The 26,474-nt window shown below is 39.8% G+C and overlaps 1 protein-coding gene across 1 annotated transcript; it reads left to right on the top strand.

Moving 5' to 3' along the window:
* Window positions 1-339: 339 nt before the first annotated feature.
* LOC148010657 (uncharacterized) lies at window positions 340-25,757 on the top strand. The gene is made up of 4 exons (XM_087671563.1): window positions 340-583; window positions 1,112-3,612; window positions 24,788-24,895; window positions 25,302-25,757. Exons 1-4 carry the CDS (start codon window positions 340-342, stop codon window positions 25,755-25,757), a joined length of 3,309 nt encoding a protein of 1,102 aa, XP_087527689.1.
* The last annotated feature ends 717 nt before the right edge of the window (window positions 25,758-26,474 follow it).

Here is a 26,474-nt window from a genome sequence, read left to right as displayed (position 1 = left end):
CATATCACATTGACAGTCTATGATATACTGTCTCTAGTTCATGCTAGAGTGATAGTTTATGTCACTGGTTTACTACTCTACTCAAACTGTAAACAGTTTTATGCTATAGCGCATACTATAATTACGATGGAAGAAACTGACAATGAAGGAATCACAAAACCAACCATGGAGACCATGTTTCATACACCGCCAAAGAACACGAGATACAAAACCTATGGGTGTAAAACCCGAGATTGGAATGTCTCTCCAGGGTCGAGTAGATATGGGAAGACATCCCGCAAAATTAATGAAACACTATATGAGGAGATGTTGACCATACTCCGTGCTGAAATACGTACCATGAGGAAGGAAATGGAAAAGGACATACAAGAGCAGTTTCGAGTTGAAATGATGGAAGAACTAAAAAAGGAGATGCAACAAACTTTGGATGCACGCATGGCAGAGAAAGACTCATTGATCTCTAATCTACAAGAAGAACTAGAGGAATGCAAAAAGAAACTGGACACACAAAAGGAACCACAAACCACACCGGAACTACAAAAGGAAATGGATGTTTTAAAAAAGGACATGCACACCTATGCAAGTGTGGTGGAAGGCACCCAAAAGAAAATGGAGAATGTTGAGAATACCGTCAAAGAAAATGCAGAATGGATAGATGTGGCAAAAAAGAACAAAGGAATGCATGGCAACAAAGCGGAAGCCATGAATGCCACCTTGGAAGAAGAGGCAAAAAGACAGGTACGCGCACTCCACATAAAAGTGGTTGGACTAGACGAGAAAAGCTCCCCAATTGAAGATGCTACAGCTCTTGCCACCAAAATTGGAGCTACAAATGTACCCATCATTGGGTCTTGGCGAGTCGGGAAGGCTGACACAAAAACAAAAGTCCTCATCTTGAAGTTTGGAGACCTGGAAAAGAAGAGAGCCTTCCTCTCTAAGAGGATTGCTCTCAAAGGAGAAAAGATCTACCTAGATGAAGACCTCACCCCAGCCAAGTTAGCCCACATGACGGAAAATATGACACGTGTTCTAGAGACACGGAAAGCAGGTAAATGGGCTGTATACAGAGATGGAAGAGTCATCATCATAGAGAAAAGGACGGCATGACGGTGCGCGGCCTATGAGACCCTGAAGTTCACACTGTGGAATTGCAATGGCTCCCTTAAGACAGATGTAGGTTATTTTGAGGATACTTTCAAAGGTATAGACATTGCTATGTATACTGAGACACATCAATGTAAAGATAGCCATTTACCTGATGTATATGGATATAGATGGGAAAGTGTATATCGCCCTCAGCCTAGACGGCCTGGAGGGACAAGGGGATCAGGAGGTGTGGCAATTCTATTTAGAGAAGAGCTCCGAGATACAGTCCAAGTGGTACATAGAGATGTAGAGGCAAGATACATGTGGATCAGGTTACGTACAAGCAGAACTCGAGACATGTATATTGCCATATGCTATTTTCCCCCTGCGTACTCTAAGTTTGCCCCTAAAGAGGCATCCCCGTATACACCACTATATGAGGACATAATGGGATACATGAGAATTGGGGATGTTCTACTAGCAGGAGACTTTAATGCACGCATAGGAAACAACCAATCTGCTTTCTTTGACACTAGTGATGAGATGTTCAGAGATATTGCTTTAGATGAAGTGGGATTAGTTAGATCAGCCCAAGATAGAGAGATAACAGAATATGGAACACACCTACTGGCACTGGGAAGTGCACATGGTTTGGCCATCCTTAACGGGCTACCACAGTGGCCAAGATCTAATGGCTTCACATGTTGGAATAACAAGAAAGGGTCAAGCACAGTGGACTATTTGATTGGATCACCCAACTTGCTACCTGACATAAAAAGTTTTGAAATCTCAGACAGACCAATTGGATTAGTAGCAGACCATGCTATTCTAGCTTTCACAATGCAATATGGGCATATACACGAAGCACAGTCACACATACCAAAATTACCACGCTATGTTTTTGTGGAAGCGACCTCACACATATACAGCATTACTGTGCGAGATACATTGAGGGAGCTAGACACACAGGCCTCTATGGATGAGTTTACAGGACAGTTGGCTGAGATAATACACACTTCAACAGCATACGCTTTCCCACACACTACACCATCAGATAAACCTCCACGAGGTAATGCTCCACAAAATGGCTGGTATGATGATGAGTGCAGAGAGACACGAGCACGTTTTCAGCGAGAGTTGGCACTTGATATATGCACACATAAGCATGCTCGAACACTCTTCAGACGGTTGGTACGCAAAAAGAAGCGGGAATACCTGAGCAGACTAGAAACAGAAATATATTCAATGTTCTTGGGGCAGGACAGCAAGAGAGCATGGAAAAAGATGCATGAGAGCCAACCACCCCTACAAATTACTAGATCGGATGATTGGCATGGATATGCTTGCACACTCTATGATATCCCTGGCCAAGAGCCTATGCCACTCCCCTCAACCTCAAGACCAGCAAATTGTAGATTTTTCACAGAAAAAAAAGTGAGGAATGCCATATGGAAGCTGAAAAATGGAAGAGCCCAAGACCATGAGGGTTTAGTGGCTGAACACTTCACGCATGCCTGTGATATTCTGGCACCAACGTTGGTTCACATCTTTAATAGGGCAATTTGTGAGGGATTTCCAACCTGTTGGTCAGACCATATTATTGTGCCGCTCTTTAAGAGTGGAGACCCCGCGCTATCTAGTAACTATCGAACTATCATGATTGGACACATGCTGGCCAAGATATATGGCTCTATCGTGGAACAAGCGTTGAGTGAATGGGCCGAGATGCATGGCCTGAGGTCAAAAGGCCAGGCTGGCTTCAGGAGGGGATATACAACTCTAGACCATATCTTTACGTTGAGGGCAATCATTGAAGAAGGCAAGGCATTCAAGAAAAAGATCTATTGCTGTTTTGTGGACTTTCGCAAGGCCTTTGACACAGTGCCACGTGCTAGACTCATGAAAAGAATGCAAAACATTGATGTGCCCGTAGAGATAGAGTGGAGTATCTATGCCCTGTATGAGACAGTGATAGGCAGAGTACGAACACCTGAGGGCATCTCAGATACAGTCAATAGCACCATTGGGGTGAAACAAGGCTGTCCACTTTCACCGACACTTTTTGGGCTGTATATAGATGAAATTTTAGAATATGTGGATAGGACGGGTGGGGCCGGAGCCAGCCTAGCTGGAGTGCTAATACCATTACTGCTTTATGCCGATGATATTGTACTTATATTTGACTCACCTGAGGGACTAAATAGACACTTGGATGCATTATCAGCTTTTTGCAGAGATAGAGATCTTAACGTGAACCTTGGGAAAACTAAAGTTATGGTATTTAACACTTCAGCTGCTTGGGTGACAAGAGCTGAGCACCAGTTTACTTTTGACGGAGAGCCAGTGGAGATGGTTAGGCAGTATGTTTATTTGGGGGTCACATTGAAGGGACCACAGTTCTCTTGGAGAGAGACATCAGAGGCTCGTTTGGCAAAAGCATATGCAGCCTTAGGTGCATTGGAGAGGCAATGTGGTCACATACAATTTCATGAGCTGCACGCCAAACTGTGGCTTTTTGACACCTTGGTTACACCCACACTCCTATATGGGGCAGCTATTTGGGGTCCGAGTCTGTTTCACACGAGGAGACAGCCTTTGGGAGACCAGGATGGACCAGAGAAGGAATACTATGATGGATGGGAGCATATGGAAAGACCACTGGTCATGATGATCTCACGCATGATACAAGCGAAGAGCTCGACCCCACATGAGATTATCAGAACTGAGTTGGGGGCATCACCCATGGTGGCTGAGGCCTTGGTTCAGGCAATGACTTTCATACATAGACTATGGGAGCTCCCCCAAGATAGATACCCACGGCTAGCCCTGGCCTCTTCTAGACAACTAGCAGCAGATGGTGACAGACACTGTTGGTATGCTCAGATGAGTACATGGATGCGTCTACATGGTCTGCAGATTGACAGACTACCCCCCTTTGACTATAGCCTGGATTGCCCTACACTTGACCTAAGCCGAAGATCAAAGCTAAACCATGTGATCAGAGCAGACATACTGAAGTTAGATACGGAGAAGACCTGGATCCGACCCCCCTCGCCCCATGGCACGAGGATGGCACACTACCAGACCCACTTCCTCCAGGTATCTGAGGATGGTTTCATCACCTGACCCAATTACATGGACACACAACTGCCTCATGGACTATGCAAAGTTATTGGTCAGATCCGCACCTCATCCCACCACCTGAGGATTGAGACAGGCAGATGGGAGGGTATACAGACAGAAGAACGCATATGCCCACTATGCGACAGAGAGCCAGAGACAGAGGAACACTACATCTGCCAATGCACTGTATATTACGACATACGAGGTAGATACCACTGTCTGTTTCGAGAGGGTTTTGGACCCCTGAGACGGATCATGCAGTATGAGGATCAGAGATGCTTGGGATTTTTCCTCTTGGAGCTCCAAAGGCGCAGAGCAACAATTCTACGGAGTAGGAGGCCCCCACAGCTCGGCTCACATAGACAGAGAGCAGTCACTGACTTTTTCATTGATACACGACAGAGTATGGCAGATACCACTACTACTGCCACACAGCCTACAGGAGTACATAATCATTGGACCTCATCTTCTGTAGGTGTCCCTTTGGATAGAGCAGTGGCACTTAGCTAGTCTAGGCGCCCACGTCCACCCGGACGAAGGCCTAGACATCCACACCACAGACAAATTAAAGCTCTCTCTCTCTCTCTCTCTCTCTCTTCTCTCCCTGTAGGGCAGTCCGCATGCCACGGGACTTAGTGCTGCCTAACGCCATTGCCTTTTTGTGCCACCTGTGCTGTGCCCTGACAGTCCACTTGCTACCCCCCACGGACTATGACTGAGACAGAGAGAAAGAGAGAGAGACTTCTAGACTGAGGAGAGTCTGCTGACCTCCCCGCGGGACAATCCCACACACACACACACTCTCTCTCTCTCTTTCTCTGTGCAAGACTTCATCTGACGTCTGCAATGCCCTGATAGTCCACTGTTGACTTTTCGTGCCACCTGTGCCACCTGATAATCCACTTGCTTCCCCCACGGACTACGACTCTAAGAGAGAGAGAGAGAGAGAGAGAGAGAGAGAGAGAGAGAGTGCCAAATTGAGAGAGGCTGCCGAGACTGAGAGAGGCTGCGTGGCAGCGCTACTGGACTGGAGACCGTGGCAATCACGGACTGTTGGTTCTAGAAGAGAGAGAGAGAGAGAGAGTGCGTAAGGGAGAGAGAGTGTGTGTGTGCCTGTGTGTCGACTTGTGAGAGAGAGAAAGGACTAAACAAAAATATATCCTGAGTGAGAGAGAGAGAGAGGATTGACCTGCCTGCTCGTGCTTGTTCCTGACCCTCTGTACACTGTTGATACTCCTACTACCTGCTCCTGTTCTACTCCTACTTGATGCCCGCGAGTGAGAGTGAGAGGAGGAGCTAGTGGAAAGAGACCACATTTCTCCCTTCCCCCAATCATGTGAGAGATTAATGGCCACTTACTTTTCTCTCTACCCCCAATCACGTGAGCATTTAATGGCACATGTAGACTTTGGTTTGGTTTGGGAGCTAGGTTCGGGAGCTCCCTGGTGCTTTGACACCTCTTGAACTTGTAGCTCAAATAATAATGTAGTATAGATATTCACAAATAAATGGTTTTGGACGTTTGTCATCACCCTCCAAAACCTCCCTTAAAGTTTTGTCTAACATTCATTTTTAAGATTATTTAATTTACATTAGTAGTGAAACCCTCCACCTCTTTTGCTCCCACATGGTCCCTCGACTAGCTCATTTCCCCCTCCCCCAACCACCCCCAATTAGACCACCTCTTCCTCTACATGTGAGCCAACATTACAGCCATCTCCTACACCTCTCATAACACAAAATCCCCCCTCCCCCCCCAAAAAAAAAAAAAAAACTCGAAGTGTCCAACAAGCCTCCATAATGAAAATGGAAATATATATTTTTTTAACAAGTAGCAAAGTGGTTGCAATAAAGTAAAGCCATTTTAACAAGTGGGTTTATGTCAAAGAAGCAAGATTTTCCCTTCCAATAATGTGCTCCTCTTGGATTGATGTAAAACAACTCACTTGGCCTACCAAAAGGACTTGGAGACAAGCGTGCTGGTGAGCAGGTCCACACACGTGTGTGTATGTGAAGCACCGACCTAGTGTCACATTTTATGCTATCTAGGCATAGAGTGCCTAGTTTCATTTAATGCAAGGGGAAATTTCTGTCTTGGGAACCAATCAATACATTAGTAAAAGGCTTGCCAAAAGGGAACCTTCAAAACACCCCAAAATCCAATCCTTTGCCATATAATTTGATGTTGGAATGCATTTGTACAAGGAGAAATGCACATAGTAACTATTATTTTAGCCCATGATTATTGTCCTTCGGTAAACCTTTTTAATAAACCCAATCAATGAGCCAAGAATGCTAAGATGGATCAAGTCACCATGGGATTTTGAAGAGCAAACCTTCTACATGTCCAATAATTGGACTATTTTCTTGTGCCTTTTAGTTTCCCATGGAAATTTTCATGAACATCAACATGATGGAATTAATTTCAAATTTAGACCACATCAAAAGAAGCCCAAAATTTGAAAATAGGACATAATGATAGATTACACAACTTTAAACAAATATCCAATGGCAAAGTATATTTAGCCCTCAATTTCTAAGACATCCATATGTGAGAATCAAACTCCACCCAATGGGATAAGTGTTGGGGGTAAAGGCACCTATGCCTAATCACCCGTATATTCAACTGGCAGTAACCACACACCTGTATAGTGCAGGTAGCGAGCACCTATCACTATTACTTAATTCTTTATTCTTTCACTAGCATTTGAATAAGGGAAGGCCAGTCACACATTGTGACTATTGAAGTTCCTAGACCTTGTCTCTCTTTCTCTTACTCTCTTGCTTCTTTCATTGTAGCTTTGCTTTTGCTCAGGTGCTTCCACTCATGGCTTCTCCCTTCAAGTCACTGAAAGAATAAAGAATGAAGTGACAGTGATGGGCGCCCACTACCTACAATGTGCAGGTGTCCGAGTACTGTTAGTGTAATGAACATAGAGGGAGTTAGGCATAGGTGCCTTTAATAAATCAAGTGTCTAGAAACAATACGTGAATCACAAATTTCACTAGGCCATAGCAAAGCATGCCAATTTTTCATTGTAAGACAAATATAGATATTGTGAATTTCTAAAATTGACCCTCAACCATGTTGCTAATGCAAATAAACTCAATGCATCCATTATGCAAGAGAGATTTCATCAAGTATTTTATTAGCAAGAAAAAAGAATCATGATCATATGCTTTCACAACAAATTGAGATTCATCATAAAGCTCAAGCATGACACTGATCCAAAGCTATGAGATATTCAAGTTAACATAAAAGTGGATGAGTGGCTATAGCATACAACATGGAACTTAGAAGGCATCCTTGTCTCATTGACTTGCCTAAAGACCAATCTAATCAACTCCGAGAATGTGAAAAGCATGACTATCATGATCAACCAATAGATGGCATGCTACAATTTTGGTCCAAAATCTAATTCAACCATTGTTTGGGGAATGAACTCCCAATAAATAGAGTTAAAAGCTAGACATCTATCTATAGTAATAAAACATATTGAGTTATGTATTTAGCATACTCAATGGAAAAATTCATTGAATAAAACCATATTGTGCTTGATGCAACCCGTATAAGAAGTGCACCTTTCAAACATTTAGCAATCATTTCAATGATGATTTTGTAGGCCATAGGCCTTGAGGAATCACCTACTAGTCAACCAAAGTTTTGCATAACTGCATTTTAGGGAATATCTTCACCAAGGCATGTTTAAAAGAAATAAATAAATCCCCTGAATACCAAGCTAAATCAATGATGAAAAATAAGATTTCTTATTAATATTTCCAAAACCCCAAGTACTATAATGCTATCCCATCTTGGAGATTTCCACCCTAGTTTAGATAAAACAGCACTCAACTCTTCTTCCATGAAGGGATCCAAGGAAAAAGCATCAAATGCATCAATAAGTGGATGCATAAGATAAAAATGTTATCCAACTTTCCAATAAATCAAGCATAGGCACAAAAAGCGGCCCCAAAAATATTAGCAAAATGCTAAACACAAAGAGTTTCCAATTTATCTTTAGTAGCCTAAGAGCCATCCATTTTTAGTGTTATGTTGTTGTTGAGAATAATGCAACCCTTAAAGAAAATTGCTTTTGATTCTTGCACCAATTGCCTTTTGCCAACCATAAAATATTTGTCATTATCTCTTATGTCATATTGAATGCCCTCAACAAAGTGATGTCGCATCATCTAATTGAAGGTAGTGAGACACGATGTGCTTCCCATTGAAACAAATCATGCAAGAGATGAGTGTTATTAACCAAAAAAATAATGTCTACATGAGAGAGCATAAGCTGTGAGCCAAAGGGTCACATGATGTGATAAATAGTACCTTAACCAATCCATAGTTATAATACAGCCAATATAGTGATATCAAAATGTAAAATACATACAATCATAGGGATGTTCCTACGCATCACATAAGTGCCAATTTCTTACAAAATACCTTGAAGATCCATTGGATTCTTCCTAGTTTGCATGAGACATTCCTAACGAAGTCTTTTAGATCTCTTTTTTAATCCCTAGGGGTTATCTTTTCATTTGCCAAGGATACTTCATTCTTAGTTATCCATATAAAGGGGGAGCCTTGTACAGTTTCTCATGCTATGAGATTTGGGTATACTCTATGAAAAAACAAAGGGTATCTGATAGTTCCACTTGTCAAGGCCTTCTTGCATGTGGAGAATGATACCTATAGATGTGGTCTTGAAGCTTTTTTTAAAGTGAGGTTTGCCTCTTAGATCCTCACTTGTTGGTGTTGTAAGTGATGGTATTGCTTGTAGGAGTGTGCAAGGTTTGACTTGCTTAGTTTTATATTTATACACAATCATTGAAAGAACCTTTTATGTATGTACACATTTACAATATATGGGTTCATGTCACTCAAAGGTGGTGTTATCAAAGTCAAGATTATACTCTAATGTAGCACAAGCATCAAAGAGTCATGGCAAATTCAATAAATTTTGTGCAACATCAAGTAGTATTGTTCCTTGTCCTAGCCTACTAGCAACATGCAGATCTTTTTTTGTAAGAATTTTGTCAAGCAAGGGATATCCTAGTATTGGTCCTCCATACCCTGAATAGTAGCAAATTCATGAAAGGAAGTAGGGGCTACATGCATCAAATCTCTTTGAGACTTCCATATGGCTCATCTCTCCTTTGAGATAGTCACATTAGTTGGCCTCAGATTCCAACCATTGAAGCTCAATTGTTAAACTAATGTTCCCAAAATAGCTTCATCCCTCCGCTTGTTCTTTCAACTCTTTAATGCAAGCAGGTTCTATTGCAAAAGTACTTCATTCAAAGTGGAAGTTAAGAAGCATTTTTTGGCTTCCTTATCTGAGATATGTTGCATGAGGTCATCTAAAAGCTTGCCATAGTATTCACAAAGATGTGCTTTCTCCTCCCATGTTAGTGGCTATGCTAGTAGTTGTTCCTTTGGCAATGTGACCATGTTTAAATGGATGAAAACATGTGCGAATAAGTTTAGCCTAGCATGCAATTTAGTAAGGCACTCTATGACATTTGCATTCTCTATGCGAGCTTACTTTGTTGCCATTTCCTTTAGAGTTGTAATCGATGGCTTGGATTTTAGTTTGGTTAGAGATTTTAGGTCAAGATAGGCACAATTTTCGATTGCTTGTACTTTTGAGGTTCTCATTCTTATATTGATTTACTATAGCTACCATAGTTGGTTCTCATCAATGTGGAAGCTATAGTCATAACTTGCACTTGCAACTACTTTGTGTCCACTCTTGATTGGGCATCATGTGTTTTGTTATTGGTGGACCAAGTGTTTTCAAAAATATTTGAAAGTAGTTGTTCCTTGAAACCCTTGGAAGTATCCATAGACTTATCACTCTTGGAAAAGTAGGTCTAGAAATATACATAGATTGGTTTTTTGACAAGTTTGCCGACTTCTCAATGTTATCCTTAGGCTCCTTTTAGTGACTTCTACACAACTACTTGCAATTGCTGTTGTTATTTTCATTGCTTTCTCTTCTTTCTTTTAGACGATAAAGATGTGGACTTAAAAAATTCATGGCCCTTAATTGGTCTAATATTTGTGTCACCGAGCCACTTATGAGCATTCTCTTTTTTTTTTGGTCTCCTCATGGGACTTTTCTAGGTCATGTTGAGTAACATTGTCAAGCTACAATGGTTTAACCACCTCTAGTTTTGAAGATTCTTATTCTTCGTACTTTTCTCTTCCATTAGAAGCTTCATCAATTGTTATTGATTATTGTTGTTGATTAGTTGTAGATAAAAGGTGAGAAGGATTGAAGCTTACACTCGATAGCTATGGCGGGAGAGTAAGAGCAAGAAAGAGAGAGACAAGAAATGGGAACTCCAACAATCACAATGTGTGACCGGGCCTTCCTTTATTCAAACTGTCACTAAAAGAATAAAGAATAAAGTGACAGTGACGGGCGCCCGCCACCTGTAGTGTCAGTGGCAGTGACTGTCAGTGTAGTAATACACAGGCAGCTAGGCGGAGGCGCCTTTATCCCCAACAATAGACTCTAGGGAGGTCTCTTGGTTAATCAATACTTCCTTGTCCTCAAGGGTTTCAATCAACATTGCTGCCTCCATCGGTTCATGTTCTAGTCTAGCTTGTTGTTTAGGTTTGGTTCTTCTTCTTGGAGGGGGCATTTGGTCTTTTGTATGGTACAACAAAGGTGGTCCTACAAGTGGTTTGGGCAACCATGACTAGTAATTTCTTGTGTAGTACTCTTGAGCATGCAAGATGGATTTTGGAACCTATCGTTGTGTTATGCTAACTCTCCATCAATGTCCTCCTCCATAAGCTTTGAATATATTCTTTTGTTTTCTACAAGTCTGACATTACTTGGTACCAGTGATTTGGGAGGTAACTCATGTTCTTGGTCTCATTTATTAGATTCCTTGCTTCGAAAGTGATCATGCTAATTGGGTTTCTCTCTTCATTGTGTAATGTGAGTCATAAGGATCAAACTACAAAGCTTCCACAAGTGAATGCGAGGGATCCACAAGGGCTGCATTAGGAAGGCCTTGTTGGTTGTGGGCAGAGAGGTCACAAAGGCTGATGGGTTGATTCATGGCCTTATGGTCCGAGTAGGAGAGGAGGCCTAGGGTCACGAGTCTTGGATTGCTATCAAAGGGGTGGATGGGCAAATCAACACTCCACTCTATATGGGACCTAGAGGGAGGGTCTAAGTCCCTACAAGGTGTGTAGAGCCAATAGTGATTGCTTAAGCTTAAGATCACAACTTGTTTTGTGCACAACAACCTCCATAAAAGAATCATCAAATCAACCTTTTCTCTCTCAAACCATCCTCAAAATTCAGTGGTGATAGTAGTGAAACGTACCTACGGAGCAAGAAGATGCGAGATTGAAAGGTTCTCTTCTTTGTTCTCCTCTCCTCTTTTGTTGTTGGTAGAAAATAGTAACAATGACTTCTCCTTGCTTCTTCCCTAGTCCTCAATGTTTCCAAATAGAAGTTCTATCCCTCAAAACTCAAAAAGAAAATCCAAAACACAAAAGATACACCTTCAGTTCAAATAGCCACAACTACTACAAGGCAACTCAAGCCCCTTGCTTTTCAAACCCCTTCCTTCAATGAGATTCAATCTCGTAAGGAAACCCCTTGCAATTCCCATTGGGCAACTCAAACCCCTTTTTCTTTTAAACCCCCTCATTAAATCTCCCAAGCAAGCCCCTTGCAATTCCCACTCGATGTGAGATAAAGAACCTTGTTTTTCTTTTGTCATTTTTAAGACTAAGATTATCCCCTAAGGTAATTTAGTTTTCCTTATCCTATTTGAACTCTTATTTTTCATCCAAAATTTGATTAAACTCTCCTACTTCATCCATCCTAATCGATCTCACACTTGTTTTGGAGCCACTCCTAATCCATTTCAAAGTACACGCTTTCATTCCATTTCGAAGTAGTGCTTATATTACGATGGGTGATGATGGCAAATGTATGCCATCAAGGTGATTCCGTCGTTGTCTCAACAACAACTAAACTAAAATGTAGGAGCTTTCTCAAGCTCAATGTTCGACTTCATGGAACACTTATTGTTTGAAGTGCTTCTATCATTTTGGCAATGGCCACCTCTTACATAGTCAATACATCTCTCAATCTCATCGATCTATCCTCCTTCTCTCAAATCCCATGAAAGCAAGAATGTACAAATCAAAGAGGGTGTAGCAATCTCACCTTCTTACCTTCTCCTTAACGTCATGAAGCAAAGGCTCACAAGTGGCTCCATGATTCATGTGGTGGTCCTTAATCTGCTTCCACTACTTCATAGCCTTTGATCTAATCTGCAAGTGCTCAATCTATGAGAGGAGACATGAAGAAGAGAAGCAACCCAATGTCTCCTCCAATCTATCTCTCACCCAAGAAGAAGGGGATGAAGAGAAAAGTGCAAAGCAAGGAATAACCTTGACTATCCAAGTCCCTCACTCTCACAAACTCTCAAGATGAAATTCAAGTTTCACCCAATTGTTGCACACTAGATACATATCTCACACAGTCTTCAATGTGCTATTGGTGAAATCCACACTTCATCACACCAAGTATAGAATGAGACTTGGAAATATAAGGGTATTGCACCAAAGGACTACATTTTTGAATTATCAGGTGAAGGCAAAGTTAAAGGAGCATTACATCACATTGCAATTTATACTATAAGATCCAAGAAGGGCGAGATCATTCCTTTTCAAGAAGCCTTTGGACCACTACACTGGGATGATGGAGATGAGGACCTAAGATGACAACCCACCCCATTATCAATGGATTTGAGAAGTTGTCACCCACCACAAGAGATTATGTGTGAAACTTCACCCTTCCTATATTGGAGGAGATGTTGCAACACCCTATGAGGAGATCTTATGTTGACCACGCACTACATAATGCATATGCCACAAACTCCACTTCTATTGGTAGGACTAGATCTCATCCTAGTTCTCACCTCAAGTCATACTCTAATTATATTCTATTACTAGATATTGCTCTAGTTGTAGCAGCAAAAATACCAAATAAAAGCAAAAGTACTAAAAGTATGGAATCAACGAATCCTTTCTTTCATGTTTCTAATATTCAACAATATGAGTTAGCTCTTGAACGCTTATGGCTACTTTGTGATCACGTCTCATAGATCATCTTGATTTTTTGCAAATCTCTCTCTCTCTCTCTCTCTCTCTCTCTCTCTCTCTCTCTCTCTCTCTCTCTCTCTCCAACAATTTAAAGAACACAAAGAAAGAAACGAATCCCAACAATCTATATTGATACAATGACTACACAAAAAGGAAATATTTATTTCATCAAACAAAAGCCCATCATGGCATCACTTAGCTTTTTCCCGATGGCATTGCTGAATTAATTCACTTACAAAGAAGAGTTGGCCAAGAGAAGAATATAGATTCACTAAAAGTTGTGTCTCTATCCATTGTGATTTCTCTATGAACCAACAAGTGGGATGTAAGAACCATTAAGAATCTTGAAAACTTGTCTCATAATTTTTCAAAAGAGGGTGGTTAAACTATAACAAATAAGTTATACATATGAAAGCCATTAGATAGATATTTGATTTCTATAGTTATAGTATTAAACATCACCCCAAAGGGATAGGTGCACACATGGGCTTGAGCATGCTTCTGTATGGATAACCTTGTTGATTACCCAAATTTGCATGTTTCATTAGATGGCACCTCCTATCAACTATAGTAGGCCAAAAAAGAAAAATCAAGCAAGAGGTTTAAAGCACAAAAATAAACTAGTAAGACTTGGTCTTTCAATGCAACTTTATTGAGCATGCACAAGTGTGTGCACACATGTGCATGCACACATGTAGGCACATACACACATTCACCCACACAAATGCATGCATCCACACACGCACAGACATGCGCGCACACGCACGCACGTGCGCGCACACGCACGCGCACACACACACACATCAATCTTTGGAATAAGCCCCATGAGATACTAGCTATAACTATACTTCTCTTGGAAAAGGGCTAGTCAATTGCATGAAACTTTACTAAGCTTCCTAGCCTTCCTATCATTTAGATCCCTTCAACTAGAAAACTCGAATAACTATGATGTTTCAAGGTCATAGGCAAATGAATCATCAAACATTTGTAAACTCCCACTAAGGATAATAGAAATGAGAATTTATGTTTTGATAATGTTTAAGCAAGAGATATAATAGACAAAAATGATCATGTGATCATGAGCTAATGAGACTTGGTCTTCAAACAAAAAAATATTGTTTCTTCAATTACAACTTTATTAAGTGCACACACACACATAGAGAGGTTTGGAATCAGCCCATAAGCTACTAGTTATGACTCAACTTCTCTTGATAATTACTAATCAATTGCATGAAAACATTATTGAGCACTTGGGTCTTACGATCATTCAGATCCTTTGCAATACCCTACCTATTGACTCTCTAATCTATAAAATCTAGAATTATTGTGATGTTTCAAGGTAGCAAACAAACAATTTATCAAAAGTGTCTCAATATCCTTAAATTATCATCTCAATTTTTCCTTTTGTAGCTTGTCAGAGGCAAGTTATAGTACATATCTCAATAGTACTTTTCCTTATTTTGTTGTATTTTTGGGAAATTTACATCTTTTTTTTTCAAAATGAACCATTTTTCTCTTCCTCTCCTTTCCGTCTTGTTTTTGTTTATTTTCATCTCTTCTTCCTCCTCTCACTATCCTCTTCTTCCTTTTTTTCTTCCACTTTCCAATTCGTCTTGATAGTAGCCATAACTCTTATTCAATCCCTCAAGCAACCTACCACGTTTTTGGAGAGGGGAAATTATTTGAATTTAAGGATATGAGAAATGATAATTATTGATTATTGATCAAGGGACAAAATCTTTATCGCACGCTCAACTATAGATTCAAAGTCTTGAGATATTTTCCTCCTTAAATATTTTATATTTGACTCAACTATTCTCCCACATGGTTTCCGATGTATACATTATGTAATCAAGGTACTTGCTAGTGTATTTAATTCTTATTTTGATTTTTCAATAGGTTTTGTGACTTCTCGAGTACCTACAGCTTTTTGGGTCTCATAGTACTGATAAAAAATCCTTACTTTATAACTATTTAAGTGTCTCTTCAATTACTCACCTCACAATGTCTCTTCAGTTACTCACATCACGGTATGCATAGAATTCAAAATCACGACACATGATTGTTAGTATGCTCACATTTGTAATTCTCACTATGTTGAAGCCCCTTTTCATGCTAGGACTTGACCTTAGTTTGGAGAACTTATAGATGTAGAAACCAAGTTTCACAATTTTCTAAACATTACAAAAACTATGTTCCATCCAATACATGTGACATGATATCGATTAAAAAGTCACAAAACCACATGTATGATTAAATTTTCATCTATGTAATTTCTACATTTCCTAGCTATTTTGAATTGTTCAATATCTTTTGATTGTACAATGGTGCAACTCTAGTCTTTCTATCTATATCTAAGTCTAGTGTTCATTTTCCATATCCTCATGTCTTATCATGAAATTAAATGCGTAAAAAGAGTCTATCCATTTTTCATATCTAAAATCACATTTATGATTTTTATTCATCTACATAATTTTAACATCCCTTCTTTAAATATGCTATTTTACTTTGATTGCATAATGCCACAACATCAGTGCCTGAAGAATACACCTCTCTCCCAAACAATATGTTTGTAATGCCTCTTATATGTGGATAATTTTCATTGTTCACATCCTCTTGTTTGATCACCAAAATAAGCCAAAAGGGACTATTTTATTTTGATTGCACAATGGTGTAGTTCCAATGCATGAAGAATACATGTATCTCTCTCCATCCTTATGCGTATACATTTATGTTGCACATATCCAATGTTCATTTCTCATACCTCCTTTTAAACATGAAAATAAGATTGTAAAGGGAGGGGAAAGAAGGGGGGAGGGGTGGAGGGGTGGTGGTTTGTATCTAGATTCACCCACAAGAGACATTTATAGTGCAATATGCTACTTATCCCCTTGACATACCCTAGATTTGCCAATAAAGAAGGATCCTCATATGCATCACTTCATGAGGACATCATGAGATTCACAAGTATTAGGGATGTCTTACTAGCAAGACACTTCAATGTCCATGTAGGGGATAGTCAATCTGCTTTCTTTAACACAAGTAATGACATGTTCCAACAACTTGCATTGGATGATATGGGTTTACTAAGATCAGCCCAAGATAGAGAGTTGACAGAATATTAAACATGCCTACTGGCATTGGGGAGTGCACATAACCTATCTAGAATGAATGGAGTAGGTGATATAGGTTTACTAAGATTAGCCCAAGATAGAGAGTTGACGGAATATCAAACATGCCTACTGGCATTGGGGAGTGCACATAACCTATCTAGAATTATTGGAGTATCACAATGGTTTGGATCAAATGGTTTCACATGATGGAATAATAAGAGGGGCATGAATACTTTGGATTGCTCGATTGGTTCACCAAGCTTAATGCCAGATATCAAGAGTTTTGAGATCTAAAGTAGATGGATTGGCTTAGCATCAAAGCTATTTTAACCTTCGCAGTGGCATGTGGACATGTACAAGAGGCACAATTGTGTACCTAGGTTTCCATGTTATGAATATATGGAGGCAGCCTCACATGTATATGACACCACAATTTGAAACTCATGTTGAGGATGTCAGACTTTCAATCTCCCTTGGACAAGTTCACAAGACATATGGCTAAAACATTACATGCTTCAATAGCCCATGCCTTCCAACACACAATGCCATCCACTATGCCACCAAGATGCTTAACCCCACAAAATGGTTGGTATGATTATGATTGTAGAGAGACATGTGCACATCTCTATCGAGAAGTGGAACTTGGTGTATGTGCACATGGGCATGCTTATATACTTTTCATATGCCTAGTGTGGAAAAAGAAATCAAAATACTTGCCTAGATTGGAGACAAAGATGTACTCTATGCTTTTGGGACAAGAGAGAAAAAGAGCATGGAGAAAGCTTCATGTGAGAGTCATCCACCAATAAAAATTAGTAGACATGTGGATTGCAATGGTTATGCTTGTGGCCTTATAATATTCCTAGTTAGGATGTTGTGTGCCTCCCATTAGTCTATAGGCCAACATATTGGAGTTTTTTCATAGAAAAAATAGTGAAATATGCCACATAAACCTTAAAGAATGGGACAACTCATGATCATGGTGATTTAGGGCTCAACACTTTGCACATGTTTGCAATGTCTTGGCACTAATGTTAGCTCATGTTTTCAATAGATCAGTTTATGAGGGATTTCCAACTAGTTGGTTAGACCATAAGATTGTATCACTCTTCAAGAGTGAAGATCATACGATACCTAGTAATTACAAGAAGACAATGATGATTGGCCACACACTAGCTAAGATATATGAATTTATTGTGGAGAAAGCCTTCAATGATGACATGGGTGAGATGCATGCCATGAGATCAACATGTCAAGCTAGTTTCAGAGAGGGATATACCACACTTGACCATATTTTTATTTAGGGATATTATTGATGAAGATCCAACATGCAATAAAAATATGTACTTTATGGATTTTTATAAGGCATTTGATATAGTGCCATGTGCCAACATGATATTGGTGTCCTTGAGGATATACAATGAAGTATATATTCTCTAAACAAGACAATGACAGGTAAGGTACAGGCACAAGGGGCTATCTTAGATTTAGTCAGTAGCACTATCAAAGTGAAACAAGGATGCCCACTCTCACCCACTTTGTTTGGGTTCTATATAGATGAGGTCTTAGACTATATTGATAGAGAAGAAGGGGTTGGAGCCACTTTAGTTGGAGTGTTGGTACCAATATTACTCGCATAGATGACATTGTGCTTCTATCTCACTCACCCAAGGGACTACAAAGATATTTGGATGTTCTATTGATATTTTGCAAAGATAAAGATATGAAGATGCTCATTGAGGAAACCAAGTTTAAGGTATTCAACACATTTACTACTTGGGTAATGAGATTTAAGCATCAATTTACTTTTGATGGAAAGCCAATGGAGTCTATTAGATAGTACATATACTTGAGAGTCACTTTCAAAGGGCAAAATTTTTTTGGAGAGAGACATTGGAGGCTCGACCAGCATCAGTGTATGAAACACTAGGTGCATTGTAGCTAGTTTAGCGAGAGTGCTGGTACCAATATATTTTTATGCAAATGATATTATTGTGCTTATATTTGACTCGCTTGAGGGACTACAGAGACATTTGGATGCTCTATCAGTCTTTTGTAGAGACATAGACATTAAGATGAACATTGAGAAAACCAAGTCTATGGTATTCAAGACCTCAGTTGCTTGGGTGACAAGATCTAAGCATCAATTTACTTTTGATGGCAAACCGATGGAGTCTATTAGATAGCACGTATACTTGAGAGTGACTTTCAAAGGACCATAATTTTGTTCAAGAGATACGTCGGAAGTTTGACTAGCACGAGTGTATGTAGCATTAGGTGCATTTGAGAGATAATGTGCACACATATAGATCAAAGAATCATGCACCAAACTGTGAATCTATGATACATTAGTTACACCCACACTCCTCTATGGAGTAACCATTTGGGGCCCAAGCCTCCATCACATGAGAAGACAACAAATGATAGACTACAATGGACCAAAGAGGGAGTTTTATGATGGATGGTAGCATATGGAGTGACCATTGGTCGTGATGATAAGGCCTTGCTCCATGCACAATGGCTTTCTTACATAGCTACCTCAAGATAGATACCCACAACTAGCATTAGCTTCATCTAAATAGTTAGTAGTAGAGGGTGACAAAGATTTCTCGTATGCTCAAATGGGTACATGCAGGAGTTTGCATGGCATGAAAATTGATAGATTACCCTCCACAATTATAGCATGGATTCGAGCTTAGTTGGTTAGAGCTCAACCATGTGATCAAAGTAGAAATATTAAGACTAAATACAAAGAGAACTTGGATTAGACTCATTTCCCTATAGGGAACAAGTATAGCACACTATCAAAGCAATTTCCATCGACTCTCTGAGGATGGTATCATCACCTACCTAAGCTATATAGAAACTCAACTATGCTACATGGGTTATGTGCATCTATTGGGAAATCCAAACTTCAACACATCATTTAAGGATTGAGATAGGTAGATGGGAGGGTATGGATACTGAGGACCACATGTACCAACATTGTGACAAAGAGCCAGAGATTGAGGATCATTGCATATGTCATTGTACAGTATATTACAATATTTGAGGCAGATACCATTGTGCGTACCAAGAGGGTTTTGGTTATCTATGAGAAGGTGATGTAGTTTGAGGATTAGAGATGTTTTGGATTTTTTCTTTTAGAGCTTCATAAGTGTAGAGCTACTAATCTACAGAGTAGAATCCATCACTATTGATAGAAAATCAACAAGGATACATTGTAGAGGAGCTTCATCTTCAAGGGGTATCTCCTTGGATAGAGCATTGGCACTCAATCGAGCGAGATGCCAATGTTCACATAGGAGGAGGCCTAGACACCCTCATCATAAACAAATTAGAGCTATCATGGAGTGCCATAGAAGATACATATTGAGGTAGCTCCATTTGAGCACACAGAGCTACATTTACACCTAAGGGAGATACTTCACTAAGGAAAAGAGCATTTCCTTTTTTTTTATTTTCCTCTTTCTTAGTAGTATCATTTACATCTGCACCACTGATATACTCTTACAAAGACCTAACATCTAGTCTCTTAAGCACATCTTTTATCTTTTAAGATAAGATATACAATCTCTCTCTCTCTCTCTCTCTCTCTCTCTCTCTCTCTCTCTCTCTCTCTCTCTCTCTCTCTCTCTCTCTCTCTCTCTCTCTCTCTCTCTCTCTCTCTCTCTCTCTCTCTCTCTCTCTCGTGTACACGTGTGCATTTGCGTGTACGTGCGTGCGTGTGTGCGTGCATGCATATGTGTGTGCGCGTACGCATGCGTGCGCACCCGTACTTACCAAAGGAAGCATTGAATTGATCAAGTTTACCAAACTTTTTCTCCAAAATTCATTCCAAGTATGCCTCAATGAGATTCCTCTCTAAAGAACTACAAGTTTCACTAGCTTGATATATTATAGATGTAACTAAAATTTACAATAAAACCACAATCTTCTTGAATATACTGATTGACCATATCCATTGAATAGCAAAATTTAGCTATCATTTATAGCATCTCTACTCCTAGTTAGAGCACTTCATTATAGCCTTGTATTTTGACCTAAGCTTACTTGTACCTTCAACTTCCTCTTACTATTGCCGACTCCCCCTTTTGAAGGTCTTTGTGATTCCATGAACTTGTTGCCATATATGTTGAATTATTAGCCAACACTTGCTATGTGTCTCTCCCATGTAGGCTTTTATCAAATCATTGATTTCTCAATCAATGTGTTGTCAACATTTTGAAAATGATATTGGAATGTATAAACATGTGGGAACTAGATGCCTCTTTGTAATTGCATTTCCACTTTATCTATAGGCTTATATTGAACATAGAATTTTCAAAATCATTAAAGTAGGTAAATTCAAAGTCTATTTTTTAAGAACTTTCTAATGGTGTTGTCCTATGATAGGGTTAAATGGTTCATCATGGCCCTCTTTGTTGAATCAAAATGGGAGTCAAAGGTTTTGTGAGTCCTTTCAATTGGTGTTTTCTTTATGTATAAGCAAGATAGCTAATAATTACAAGTATTGGATTAAAATCATCATATGCTTTAAGATTTACATTTTTAAGCATATGTATTCAATTCTGTGTCAAGGGAAGCACAATGATATTCTTGTAGTCTTAATTTTTCACTAAGGCATACACTTGTTACTTCCTGCTAGGATTGTTTTGAAATGTGTGCACCATCTTCAACCACTTGGGGATATGCATGGCACAATTATGAGTTAAGCACAAAGAGAACCTTGTAGGATAAAAGTTTCAGCAAGTTTTCAATTAGTGCCAATTAGGGTGAGCTCTTCAAAAAAAAAAACATATTTTTTTCTACATTAAGCAAGCTCCTTTTCCTACCTAGCAGTATCAAGAGGAGCATATGACATGCACAATCAAGAATGCATGTAGTAAAGTACCAACCTCTATCTACAAGCACACTTCCTAGAAATACATTTTGAAAATACTAATTGTGAATTTCAATGTTTTTGAAGTATCAAGTTGGCTTTCAACTGCCTTAGATTTGGACTTATCTCAAAACTTTGATGATTTTAACTACAAATTTGATCCATTTTTCATAGAATGGAAAAGGTATGGCTATTTTAGGTTTTTTAAAGACTGCCTTAAGCTATCACTTGGTGACCAAGTGATGGCTTTGGAAGATTATCAATTTGCATTCAAAGTATCTCATATTTGGAGGACTCTCTAATGTGCAATGTTCTAAGCACAAAAATGGTTCAAACGTCATACAAGAAGATAAGTTATAAATGCCCTAGCTTTTCCTTTTTTGCCCCCCTGGAGCATGCACTCTAGCAAATGGTTTTTAGTATGCATTTCAATCTAATTTTTTAAGCATCAATACTTGTAGAACTACATGTTGGGTCTTAAAAGCCCACCCAATGTGGAAGAATTATACTACATACCTAAATTTGACTAGTAAGAAAATTTGAACATCGCCTCAACCAAAAAGACTTTTGTAAAACTTGCCTAAAATGTTTTCCCTTGTGGTAAGTTATATACGAAAGTACATACCTATTGGGTTAAAGGGCCCAATCAATTTACACCTTAAAATGTGACACAGCATACCCTAATTGATTGAACATCAACAAGTCTGAAGATATTCAAAGTCCAGAAACTAATCTCGAGTCAGTTGGTCCTACATTTCACTTCATAGCTTAAAATCTCTCTCAAATATCTCATGCCACTGGTTATACTCACATGAAGTGATGCTGAACAAAACAATATTTTGACAAAGTTTTGTATTAAGCCTTGAAGCCTTACAAAGATGTGAAAGAGGCACATTTCAAGATATGCACATAAAAATGAAAGTATACTATTAAAAAAACCCTACATTTAGAGGGTTGCATAAAACCTTCTGGCAAGATTCCCCAATGTTAGGCAAGCCAATACCATGCTCCAGAGGTCAGGTGTCACAAGCAATTGTGGTCTTGCTGCACTTCATTTCCTGAAGTCCAGGAAAGGGCTGTGTTGATCCAACCTCTCCAAAAGCATAAGTCAAGTGCTACTTGTTTAGAAAACTTCTGCTAGCATCCCTCGCGTAAGTGCTCAGGAGGTCTCTCCAAGAGAGGTAAGCCATCCAACATCTGAGTACGCTGCAAAAGCATCAACCTGCCAAAGTTTACATGCCCCAAACGAGCACGCCATAACTTCGCCTGTATCATAGCAGGAGTAAGAGTGGATGTCAAATATGCCGACTAATCTATTGAAAGAGCATCCAACTCATATAAACCATGACACAAAGATCCTGTCAAGACCAAAGTCATGCGTTCTTTATCTCTAACCATGCAACGGTCATCATCAAATGTGACCTACAAACCACTACGTCCCAAAGAAAAAATAGAAAGCAAATTCTTCTTGATTCCAAGCACAAACAAAGCATCCTGCAGGCAGAGAATAGAGCCATCAATGGCTGTGAGCTGAATCTCCCCAATACCACGAACAGTTGGCTCCAATATTGGATAGTATCCACTTGCTCGTGGACCATGCAATGAACAACATTTTCCAACCAACAATATTGTGGCAAGGTGACACCAAACGGAGGCAAACTCCAAGGAGACTTTCAAAGCAAGGAAGGAGGTCAAGTGGGGAGATCACCATTGTGCGCACTTCCAAACAGCAAAGCTTGTATATTACCAACCATGAAATACATAAATCTAACCACCCAACGTAGTGCTGAGTACACCACACAAGTCAACTACACAATGCATACAAGGAACTCACAGACACATCCTGAGCAACCTTGACTGAGAAATCAAAACTTGATATTGCTGTCACCAATGCTCAGATGGTAAGATCACTGAGTAACACTCCTCAGTCAAACTGCCCTCTTAACTCCTTTATTCCTATCGCACTGTGATGGGTTTTCCTCAGCCAACTTTCTTGTGATTGCTTTGTTCCTACTGCATTGTGATGGGTTTTCCTTTTCAGAACTTTGGAAGCCTTGTATGGCTAACCAATATTGCATAAGTGAAAGAAGGCCTAGCTAAAATAATCCCTTTCCCAATAATTAAATTCCGAAGGACTTGACATGTCAAACCTGTAAGTGCTTGCAGACTCAAGGTCGCATAAACATGCCAAAGTTTACCACAAAATGCAGCAGAGACTTAAAGATTGTTTGATAGAAAAAATGGACTCTCCAACAACACAATCATGTGACAACCAAAGTGCCAGCGGATAGGAATGACCAACCACCTCATCATCTCTGCAGAAGAAACATCCTCATAAATGCTTTGTCCATACCTGTATCTCTATTGCGATACCTTCATTTGACCAGTTGATTCAAGTAGGATTATTTTGAGCATCTCAATATATTTGAGTATAGCAAGTTATGCCAACCCATTTTCACAATCCCGGTTGTTTCTGGTAATACAATGTGACTCTTGCATTTCAATTTCTCTCTTAAAAATATTGAACTTAACTTTCTATTCATGTCTAAGAATATTTAACTGGCAACCAGTCAAGCACCCCATGCTTCTGCTAGTGGACCACAACATAAAATTTAGCATTCTGTAACCCACATAAAGCTCCGTTTAATAGGCCTGCAAATGTCTTTCAGCATGTATATATGAGCCTGTTTCTAAATCTCTGATACTGGCAGAATCTTTCAAGGTGGAGACCAGTGTGTCAGCCTCAAGCGAGAAACCTTCTCACTGCGACTGTTTAAGGGAATTCATCACTAGGCTACTAGTCAAACAAATCCCATGCTTCTACCAAAAAGTCACATTCGGCATGTATACCAGAGTATTTTGCGCTTCTAGCCCTCTCCCTTTCCTTACTATGCCAACATGTGCTTCTTGGCCAGTTTGTAAAGATCCTCTAAAGCAGGAAGCTTTTAAGTTGCACACATATCCCTTCCACTTTCAAGCAATCTGACACCTTGTTATGCCCATAATCAGCATATCCTGCAATTAATACAGTCCATGAAATTGCACAATGCATAGCCAGCTTATTTAGCATGCACCACTACTGCGAGTAAACCGCATTTCACATATATGTCCATCGGTGCAGAGCTCACATACAGCTCTCTTTTCAATCTCTTTTTAGCTAGCTGAGAATGTACATCATGGCATATTTCTAATGCTCCCATAGTCCTGGATGCCTTCAAGTTACAAAGAGATGTAACTAGATGCCATGATCTGGACATCCAGAAATTAAAGGATTCCATGAGATCACCCCTCATTCTGGCATCCTGCCAAACATCTCACATCCCTTTGCATGCAAGCCACATGTCCACTGGTGGCAACATTTCTGCAACTCACAAGAAAGCCCAAGCTTGACATTTCTGCATGATGCCACCTAAAGTTTCATTCCTGAAAGCCACCCAGGGAGAGGCCATTCGGAACTATTATTATGAGAGGCATGTCATTCAGGATATGCTTGTTCCACTCTACAAGGTCCCAGATGCATTAGAATTTTCTCACAGGGAGATGCAGGTTTGTTCTCTTGAATTCATTATCCTATGTATGGCTTAATTCATAAATTCTGTCCACACTTCTTTTCTGGCCATCCCTCTCTGCTTCCATATAGTTAGTATACACATTGTTTAACCATGCATATGGGCCTGCTGTCAGAAAGTGGTGGTAAAACAAGACAGATACTTACTTATCTCCATTCACCACCTATACTTCAAACCACCTGCTTGATGAGATTGCTGCAATGTCAGTTTTCATTTCAATGTGCTGAACCATTCTTTGAATCAACATCATTTCTGATTGAATCCGATGTATTTCATGCTTGATCTGTACCGAAATACTCTCTGCAGTTCTTGAAAATTTAGGGTCTTTTTGGACAGGGGAACTGTTTGATTCTTAGATCTCCTTTGTTGTATTTTTTGGACAGTTGTACCCCATTTGGTTGTGCCCCCACAAGCTGTATCAATTTCCATACAAGACAATGGTATACCCTGAGCCTGGCTTCCAGAAGCACCGCCACAGAGGGGATAATCCATACGCTCAAATGTATACTGATGTTGGTTTGTACTACACACCCAATCCTGTACTCCGCGGGGAGGAGTTTGATGGAGTTGACACTTGCCGCAGAATCGAGCCTTGGTTGATTGAAATTCATGGATTCCAGGCTCTGTATGCTGTCACAGAACTCAGTGAAAGGGATTTTCGGAGAATGCTTGAGGCTGGGCTATACTCACAATGTCAGGAGAAATACAAGGCAGTGGGTACATTCATGAGCATTTACTACAAATCCAAAAAGGGGTGGAAAACAGAAAAGGAAGTTGAGGAGGAAGAGCAGAAGTTGTATGAGAAAGTCTATGCAGATGCGGAAGCTTCTGCGGATTAAAGAATTGAGATAATAGCCTGGCTGAGTGACCAAATTATCTCGTGGATGATCAAGGTAACCTTATATGTACAGTGTTGTCTTGAACTGATAAAGAATCACGAATCACTTGCAGCTGCCTGTCAGAGTCATGTGTGTGAGCATGCAATTCTGCAACCTTATACTCATTGCACTTGGCTTCTGTAAGTGCTGAACAATTTCCCACCATGCTCTTAGTTATTGTCAGACTCATTGTGTGAGCATGCAATTCTGCAACATTTAACATTTCACTTGGCCTCTGTAATTACTGAACAACTTCCTACCCATGGCAACATCCCATGTCAAATTGTATTCAATAAAGCATACCTCTCATTCTGGCATCCTGCCCAACATCTCAGATGCCTCTGCATGCAAGCAACATGTCCACTGGTGGCAACATTTCTGCAACTCACCAGAAAGCCCAAGCTTGACACGACTCTCAGGAAACGTGTCAAATATATGGTGCCTTCCCTCCCTGCTACATAAGGCCAGTGTACAACAGAGCATAGCACAAATTGATTGCATAAAGTAGGCAAATGCCTGCTTGCAAAATACAACCTTGAGGTTACACCCTAGACAAGGAAATAAAACCATGAATGTGAAAAAAAAAAAGAACTGATAAGGCCACACTTGATGAAACCAGCCTTCCTTCTTGGAATGGGTGGTGATAACCTAATTTAAGAGTTAATTACAGCAATAAAT

This window comes from Lygodium microphyllum, chromosome 29, assembly GCF_053477565.2.
Source record: "Lygodium microphyllum isolate KBCC chromosome 29, Lygodium_microphyllum_v1.1.10, whole genome shotgun sequence".
In the NCBI taxonomy this organism is placed as follows: Eukaryota; Viridiplantae; Streptophyta; class Polypodiopsida; order Schizaeales; family Lygodiaceae; genus Lygodium; species Lygodium microphyllum.
Note: the sequence above shows the minus strand (reverse complement) of the source record. Positions and strands in the feature narration are given on the sequence as shown.

Coding starts and splice junctions, on each gene's coding strand:
- LOC148010657 (XM_087671563.1), top strand. CDS start 340: ATGAGGAAGGAAATGGAAAAGGACATACAAGAGCAGTTTCGAGTTGAA. Junction 584..1,111: donor GGACATGCACACCTATGCAA/GTGTGGTGGAAG, acceptor CGGCATGACGGT/GCGCGGCCTATGAGACCCTG. Junction 3,613..24,787: donor TGTGGCTTTTTGACACCTTG/GTTACACCCACA, acceptor AAAGCCACCCAG/GGAGAGGCCATTCGGAACTA.